General features: G+C 38.4%; 1 protein-coding gene across 1 annotated transcript; it reads left to right on the plus strand.

The window, feature by feature from the left end:
- The first annotated feature begins 958 nt into the window (after window positions 1-958).
- LOC148825076 (uncharacterized) lies at window positions 959-4,687 on the plus strand. The gene is made up of 2 exons (XM_088926198.1): window positions 959-1,331; window positions 3,606-4,687. The coding sequence occupies exons 1-2, from the start codon at window positions 959-961 to the stop codon at window positions 4,685-4,687; spliced, it is 1,455 nt and encodes a 484-aa protein (XP_088782324.1).
- Window positions 4,688-9,687: the final 5,000 nt, after the last annotated feature.

Consider the following 9,687-nt stretch of genomic DNA (forward strand, 5'->3'; position numbering starts at 1 on the left):
CTCAGTCACTCTGCTCCTCTGGATAACTGAGACAATGAGTTTACAAGTGCTCTTTCTGTCAGAATGCTGCTGGTTTGTCAGAGAGCTGCAAAATGTTAAATGTGGACAAAAAATGCTTCATTCAAATCACAGTCTTTTAGGGACTTTTTTTTCTTATTCTATCAACATTGCAGTCTTTTTTCTGAAAAATGAAACAAAGGATTACTATAAATTATAGAAATCATAAATTATAATAAAACCAACCTTTATTATGAATAGAGATATAAAACTATCTATTGTAATCAGAAATATAATTTGTCTAACTAATTACATGCCATAAAGCCCATAGAACTAATGGATGCACAGAACATGTAGAATGGTGTACTTAGATTATCAGAAGGCTTTTGACCTACTTTCCATTTCACATTTTCTGTTTAAAAAATGATTTTCAATACCTGATCTCTTGGATGTCTTGGAGATATCAAACCAATTGGCAACAGGAATTGTTCACATTACCGTCTATTAGCAGACATTGTTTAGATATGAATCCATTACATTAAAAGTTTGATCCCGTTATTTCAATACACGTTTAAGTACTGTTATTTATTTCAATACAGGCGAAGGATCTGGAAATATATGAAAATACAACATATATATATTTGTATGTGTATATATATATAGATGTGTATATTTTATGTACATATATTTGTAAACAATGCTACATTATTTTTCATTGTATATTCAACAAGATACAACATACTGAAAGTCCTTCACGTGAAGTGCATAGCAACAATCACTAAGGAAGTGCGTCATGTGGCAGGATGTAGGAGGAGTGATCGCTCAGTTCCTGTTCCTGCTTCAAGTATGAATTCAAACCCTTGCAATCATATAGACCCGTAGGTGCGTAGGAGTCTTAGTGTTTGTCATTTCAGTATCCGCATAGCACTCTCTCTGTATTTGTGATCAACTTTGGTTAAATATGACAATTTTACTGTTCAATCTGGAAACTGAGCTTCACGTTTTCATGGAGGTTTTGCTCAAATCGATCGTGTATGAAGTTTCACGAGTGTTTCGAAGCAGGATGTCTGACTCTGAGGATGAGATTGAAAACAAACTCCACAGCATCTCCCAGATACTGGTAAGACGGGCCGTGTTTAAAATCACACAGTGTGTGGAGGAGAGTGTCGGGAGTGAAATGGCGCAGCTGAAGAAGGAAAACGAGAGCCTGAAGTGGAGATTGCAGCTGTGGGAGAAGGAGTCGGGAGCAGGAGGAGATCAGGGTACCCAGACGCTTCCCTGTGAAGTCCCTGCAGGAATAAAGGAAGAAATGGACACGAAACTGCAGCTCTCAGGTCAGTGGGGTGACTTGTATGTAGTCAGGGTGTGTGTGAGTTTAAAAACAGTGTCTTTAACTTCCTCACTGGTGAGAATATAGTGCAGAGACGCAGAGTGAAGTGGGAAAGACTTGCGTGATGTAACAACGGGATTCTTAACTGGAAACTGAACTGTTTTGTCCGGTTACAGTGTTTCACTGAATCAGATAATAATACAACGTAATTAAGAAAGAAGACTTATGTGTATATATATATATTGTTTTTACGTTTTATTGGTTTATATTATTATATGTATGCTAATGATTGTGTATACAAAATAATTTTAATTGGTTTAAGTATTGCAGTCCTCCAGGGCCTGTGTCTGTATTAACTAATCTCAATGCAGTCTTAATGTACTGTAGTGTCCAGTCAGTGTGTGTAATTAACCTCCCTCTCTCTCAGTGCAGTGTTAATGTACTGGAGTGTCCAGTCAGTGTGTTTGGATCAACCCCTCTCTTTCTTTCAGTGCACTGTTAGTGTAAATGTAATGTACTTGTGATATTATTACAGTAGACTTACTTTTTCATGGTAGTTAGGTTTCTAACATAGCTTGTATTTATAAAATCGCCTATAATCAGAACACCCCTTTATACCCACTTATTCCCCTCTGCTTAAACAACCCAAATCGATTGGGAGTGTACTAGTACATGCATGTATGTAGTTTAAAGTATAATAAAAAGTGTGATACAGCTTAACTTCTCTTGACTTGCCTTTCCTCTTTGTACTTGTCATATCGATGGTGATGCTGCATGATAACTAGTGACTAGTTCCCAAAGAGGAACTCAGCTGCATGGTGTATAAGAGTTGAATTTTTTATGTTTCCCACATTCTTTACATTTTTATTTACAGTATTTGAATTTTTTTGTTCACCACTAAATGGCTATACATGAATTTGTGTAAAAATGTTATGTAAAGTACTTGTCTGCTGTATTTTTAATCCCTTTTCACGTTATCTGTGTTAAAAGAGATTAAATGTGTTTGAATCTTTGATGTATATCAAGTTTGGAAAATGAGTTTTTAAAACTTAAATTACATGCTACTAAATAATATCTTTGCTATCTCAAGTTTAAAATGTAAGCTACTTTTTCCGTGGATAGTACTTCCTTTTGAGCGCTACTCTAAGCTCGTATTAAAGTTCAGGGCTAAATACTAGATCACATGGCCTCAGCTATCATTATTATGCTGATTATACTCAAATATACATCCATACCAAACCTGACACTGATGTAGCTGTCTCTTTTCTATCTAATTACATCTCTGACATAAAAACTAGGATGACTGAAAATTTCCTTTATCTAAACTGTGACAAGACTGAAGTCATGCTTATTGGAACCCCCCCATCAACTTTGTAAAGCCAGTCCTGTAACCCTATCTGTAGATGGTTCTGTACTTGAGCTTCAGTCTAAATTGGAAAAACTTGGGGATGATATTTGACTCAGGCTTGACATTTGACCAACATGTGCAACATATTGTCAAAACAAACTTCTTTCTTTCGCCTCAGAAATATTGCTCAACTACACCCTATATTATCGTTAACTGGCTGAAAAGTTTTTTCTTCTTCCAAATCGACCACTATAACGCTCTGCTCTCTGGGGTTTCTAAATCCACATTGAACAAACTCCAGTAAATTTGGCAGCCAGAATCCTGACCAGGTCTAGTACAAGTGTTCACATTACTCATTATGTGAGTCTAGTACAAGTGTTCACATTACTCCTATCCTGGAGTCCTTGCACTGGCTTCCTGTTAAGTTTCGTGTCAACTTAAAATTCCTCCTGCTCACCTATAAGGCTCTGCTTGGCTTGGCACCTCAGTACCTGTCTGAGTTATTATCGCTCTACTCCCCACCTCACAGCCATCTCTCTTCTGTTTCTGGTCTCCTATCTTTCCCCCAGTCCGTCTACACTCTATGAATGAAAGGCCCTTCTGTTATGCCCTAAACTCTGGAACTCTATCCCCAAGGATATCAGAGAGTCACCTTCTCTAAACTCCTTTAAATCCAGACTCAAAACTTTCTTCTTTAGAAGAGCCTTTATTTACCTGTTCTTTACCCATCTGCTCCTACTGTATTTTGTACCACAATCTGCTGTCTCCTCAAACAGTGTATTCCCATCATGCTTATATTGTGGTTTTTTTGTTGTTGTTGTTGGCATTATGTAGAGCACTTTGAGAAGTTTATTATTATTATTATTATTATTATTATTATTATTATTATTATTATTATAAAGGTCTTGTTTTCTTGTCCTGTGTTTACAGGCTCAGAGGCCAGTGCTCTCCCTGATGCTGGGGAAAGGGCTCCTCTTGAACAGCAGCACAGTGAGGAGGAGTGGGGCTCCAATCTGATGCAGGAGACAGAGCTCACTGTTGCAGAAGGGAAAGAGACACTCAGTGAGCAGCACACAGAGAGCAGACAGAGTGTCGAGGATCTGGACTCTGTGCCCATGATGAAGATAGAACCTGAGTGTGAGACACCTGGACTCTTAATATTAACGGAGAAGATTAATCATCTGGATACCAAGAATATTGCAGAACATTGTAATGAACTTTACTGCATCACTGTACATGAACTCAAAGAAGAACTGAGTAAGTTTAATGTTACAGAGCAGGACATGGAGCCCCAGTTGATTCACACTGCTGACCAGCACACTGAAGGACACGATGGAGAAAACAAATCTCAGTTTCAGCACACAGAGCAAGACCATTCCATGGAGCATTTGCAGAATAAGAGACCACAGCACGATCAGAGGATGAGGAAGAATCACTCAAGGCCTTGCTCAGAAGGAGTGGACAAACTGCCATTATGGCACAGGGAGGAGCAGCGTTTCTGTCAGTCTAGCAAATCAAAACCCGACCAGCACCTTCAAACAGGAGAGAGACCTTTCAGCTGCAGTCAGTGTGGGAAGAGTTTTAGTCACTCATACCTCTTAAAAAGACACCAGCACATTCACACAGGAGAGAGACCATTCAGCTGCAGTCAGTGTGGGAAGAGTTTTAGTCATTTGCACCTCTTAAAACGACATCAGCACATTCACACAGGAGAGAGACTATTCAGCTGCAGTCACTGTGGGAAGAGTTTTAGTCAGTCAAGTACCTTAAAAACCCACCAGCGCATTCACACAGGAGAGAGACCATTCAGCTGCAGTCAGTGTGGTAGGAGTTTTAGTCAGTCAGGTCACTTAAAAACACATCAGCGTATTCATGCAGGAGAGAGACCATTCAGCTGCAGTCAGTGTGGTAGGAGTTTTAGTCAGTCAGGTCACTTAAAAACACACCAGCATATTCACACAGGAGAGAGACCATTCTGCTGCAGTCAGAGTGGGAAGAGTTTTAATGACTGAATCACCTGAAGAGCTCACCAGCGCATAAAATAAGATCCCTTTATTGGCCATATACAATTTCTTGTATTAGGTATTTGTCTTTTCACAACATGCTCACCATGAGGCCTGCAGATAGGGAGAGAAGCTTGGTGTCAGAGCACAGGATCAGCTCTTTGTACAGCATGCCTGGAGCAATCAGGATTAAGGGCTTTGTTCAGGGGTCCAACAGAGTAGTCTTCCTCTGTCAATTGAGGAATTTGAACTGGCAGTCTTCCACCCACAGACATAGATCCTTAACCACAGAGCCACCAGACTACCCTTAATTTCACAGGAGGGATACCTTTCAGCTGCAGTCAGTGTGGAAAGGGTTTTAGTGACTCAAATACCTTAAAAGCCAACCAGCATACTCACACAGGAGACCTTCAGAATCCACCAATGCAGTCACACAGGAGCGAGTTAGTTCATTAAGCTACAGTTAGTATGGGAAAACACACCAATTTAGTCACCAGTTTTCCACTGAAATCACTATTCGTTGAAGTAGGTAGCTGCGTTAGCATGTGACATTCGTTAAAGCTTCCACAGCTGACACATTGTGTTTTTTTTCTTCACTTTTCAGCATAGAATAAACCTTTACTTGTTCCTAAAATGTCTATTTGTTATAGTCTCTTTGTAGTCACCAACTTTTGATTTAGTCTAGTCAACTAAATTTTGACTGTTATTACCCTTACTTATGGTTGATTAGAACAGAATTAGTTTTAATCATGCCATTGACTTTATGTGTATAATAAAATGTATAAAGTTTTTAGTTTTATTCAGTTTTAAAATGAATTAAGTCTAAATTGATTTCTTTATTTCTGTTTGGTCTTGGAATGTTAAGTTTAGTCCTGTTTAATTTCCAATTAAGACTGTTCTCATTGGATAGGCTTGTAATTGTGTGACAGCTTTTAACTTACATTTTACATTTTGAGCAAGAAATGTGTATAAAACAGATTAGGTTCCTTAACTGTAACTCTTAAGAAAAAAAGTCCCACATCTGATTAAAATCTACCAAAAAGCTCAAAGTCTTTGTTGCACAATCTACATTTTATTTACCCCCAGAGAGAATAAATATCAAATACAAGAAATATGTATGCAATAATGGATAAATAATGAGGAAACAGAGATATTATATGAATCTCTCTTAATAAGAAAATCTATTTTGGCACCATTACTAATCCATATTTTTATGTTTTTTAACAGTTTTTTTTCAATGCAATTTTTTTTAAACCAGACAGGACCCGCAATATATATACACTTTAACAGCCACTAAATGCAATTAAACATTATTAAACATTATTTTCTCATGACCTCGTACGAATATGATTTGCAGTTCCTGCATAGCCAGACCTTTTGGTCATCCCTACCTTAGTGAGCATCTTTGCTTTTCTCTCAAATACAACATTCACTCCACAAAGAAGATAGATTATAAAAGTTCATAGGAGTGAAGTGATTCCTCCTGGTTTCTCGTACAAATATATCTTGACCACCACAGAACAGATACCCATGTAGCTGATTCAAGATTCAACGCCTCACATCTTCGGCACATTCTTTGTTCTTTGGAGATTGTTATGATCAATAATGAACTTGTTTGGGGAAAAAAAATAATCAGATACATTGGTAGATGTTCTAAAAGCATTTAGGAGTTTTTGAAATAGCCATCAGAAAATGACAGAAAAGGAAAATTATGTACGCTTTCTCACACTGCATGAAAGATTGAAATCTGATGGGAGAAAAGCTAACAGTCTCCTTGTCGGGAAATGGAACCCCGGTCTCCCATGAGATATATGGGGATGGTCACAACTATATGAACAAGGGGTGCTTGCATGCTGCTAGAAGCCATTTCCTCTTATGGCTATTATTATTTTTTCGGGTTTCGGCTTTTATTTTCATTTTTTCCAGATTACTACAAGAAAACGGGTTTCCATCCGTACCATTCTCACTCCTCCTCTTCTATTGTCACAGCTCCTCCTCGTGCACTACCAACACCTATGGAGATGGTTCTTTCAGTTTTACTAATTAGGTTTTCAAAGGCTGGAAGTTAGAAGAGCGGAGGTTGTGAGGTGGGAGGAGGGCAATAATAGCTCAAACTGGTACTGAGGTGCCAAGCCATGCAGAGCCTTATAGCTGAGCATGAGAATTTTGAAGTCAACATGAAGCAAGAGCAAGGACTACAGGACAGGAGTAATGCAATTACTTGCTTGACCAGGTCTGGTGCTAATTCCTCCCTTGTGTCCTCGGGTTCATTTTCGATTGTTGACTCTGAAGAAGTCCTCTATTTGACTTGATCAACGCCAATCCCTAGAGGATTTCAAAAGGTTGAATCAAAATGACACGGGATGTTTGTGGGACTTGAACCCACAATTTGTAAATTGTAGAATTGTAGAAACATTTTATCATTCCGTACTTTCCTCTGCAGTCAGGCCAGTTCCACTTGAACTACGCTCAAAAATGGAGATTGATTTGAAAACACGAGAGTAAAGGGACACTGCACATCTGCACATCACGTCCGAGTTTAAGGACAGTAACATCAGAGATTGGAAGCTAGGGAGTTTCAGGTCTGTTTTTTATTATAGGATCAACAAAGTCTGAATACCTTTGCAAGAAGTATTTCAGAATCCCAGTCAAATCCAGTACGATTGCTGCACAGATCTGCATTCTACAATTAGAATACTGCGTATCTCCTTCTTAAGAATCACTTCTTTTGTTATCGCTGCCTCCAGGCGATGTAAACCAGATTCAGAAAAAAATAATTTGAACAACAATAATAATCACATTTGAGCGTGTTTTACTCCTCCTCTTCTTGCAATTTGTACTCAAAGGTTTATAGTTTTTTGTTCTGAATTTTAAAAACATTTTAGCCTTGATTGGAAGCTGTTCACTTGAAGGTGCGGTGGTCAAGTGGTAAGGCGTTGATCTCATAAACTGAAGTTGATGGGTTCAAACCCTCTCCGTGCCTGTTTTGTTTACCAAGACTTTACTTAATCTATATTGTCAATTGTCTTGCAATGTAGAAATCTCTGTAATAAGAAGAAAAGAACTATCAGTAGTTGTTAATAATCCTTCGACAAAGTAGTGGGCGCATTCAATACACCAGCCTCCACTGTTTGTCAGGATGGCTGAGTGGTCTTAGGTGCCAGACTCAAGGACTCAATCGTGTAGTGACAGTTTTATGTTATTCACAACACGGATTTCCCTTCATGTTTATTAAGATGTGTAATTTGTATGTTGGTTGTATGAGAACAGTTTCTTCAAAAGTCCCACCAATTAACAGTGGAGAGCTAGCCAACGTACATCTTCATGAAAACTCTCTTTAAGGTGATTACAAGTGTCTTGAACAAATCTGTTCATATTTTTAAAATAGTTTAGCTCAAGATGCAACGGGAGTATAAATGAATTCTCCCACCCTCCAATCCAAGATAAAACTCTATGTGTGAATCTTATTTTACTTGAAGTAGATGATGATGGTCATTATTGGAAATTGCCCATTGCTATCGACACAGGTACTCAGTTGTTATGTGCTGTAATTCGATAAATGCAAAGCATTTGTATTCCCTCCAATTATCAATAAGGTCAATAATGTTTTAAGCATTACATGCCCTTTTTTCCCTAGATGATGTTCATGTTGGATCAGTGAGAAAGGCATGCCTGGTTGTGCTTCAACCAGCACCTTACTATCATTTTAGTCCCCACCTGACTGCACTAAGCAATTGTACCACAGAGACTCCAACAGGTCAGTTTTCTCCATTTACAGTTTTTGGGGAAAAAAATAATCTGCATTAAGATTGTATTTCAAATTTCACAAAATTGTAATTATTTCTTGAAAAATGCTGTTTCAGAAAGAAACTGAGTAGACGTGAATTGCCCAGTCAGTAGAATATCGAACTTTTCATCTTAGGGTCCCTATTCAGGGGGCTGATTTTCTTGCAACTACTTATTCCATGCTGAAACAAAAACGAGAAACAATGTTTCAGCAGTGGAGTCTTCTTTGGGTGTGATACAGAATAAACCTTTACTTGTTTCTTTCAAATTAATTTAAACCTCCTCTCCAGCACCTAAACTCGTCAGTTGCTTTCAGTAGCTAAAGACACAGACCACACTGCTCCAGGTGAGGTTTGAATTCACAACCTCAGCATAACTCTGCTGTGTACTGCTGTATAAGTACCACATGCTGATCGATTGCGCCACTGAAGCTGTATAACTCCCTCTCCTCATACAGACTGCAGCTGCAGAAACACATGGTGAAAACATGGTTTCGATTGTGGATCCATCGCCACATGGGGGAAAGGGACAGTAAAATAGCAAGGAAAATACAAGAGAAGAACTGAAAGAATTGTGCTCACGGCAAAGTAGGAAGGAAAGAGGTGCCAGGATACATAAAACAGCTCAGCGTATAATTTGTAACGATGATATATATTTTTTTAACTAAGCAGCCTTAATGGCAACACAATGTTAGGAGTTCGGCTTTTCTTATTCTGCAGAACCAGCGGTATTGGAATATACTGATCCGCATAAGAAGCGCTTTCGGTTTCTGATCGATTTTATTGAGCACTGCTCTAAACTTTACATTTGCTCGTGCTAGTTTTCCCCATGAAAAAAAAGACATTTCTCTAATTACATGATTTCACTTTTTTTCTTATCAACGAGGAGAAATAAATAAAATATATAATTCATTATAAGAACCACAGGCAAGATGGCTGGTGATCTAAGGCGTTTAGGTTGCAGTTCACCCTGGAGATGTTTGTTCAAATCTCACTTCTAATAAAGAGGTCTTTCTCGTTAGAGTAGAAACGATAGAAGCCTTAAGTGGGAAAAAAAATCACAACATCTCGCATTTCACGTGTTTAATGTTAATTGTTTCAGTGGTTGCCTCGGTGATTGATGGCTCTTTTCCCTTGCAGGGTGACGGCAAACTTCTTCAGAGAGGGAGTCTCTGAATCAACAGAAACAGACTTCAAACTGAAATTTATTACTTCTTGAGTAAA

The sequence above is a fragment of the Atractosteus spatula genome, chromosome 10, assembly GCF_055471065.1.
Source record: "Atractosteus spatula isolate fAtrSpa1 chromosome 10, fAtrSpa1.hap1, whole genome shotgun sequence".
In the NCBI taxonomy this organism is placed as follows: domain Eukaryota; kingdom Metazoa; phylum Chordata; class Actinopteri; order Semionotiformes; family Lepisosteidae; genus Atractosteus; species Atractosteus spatula.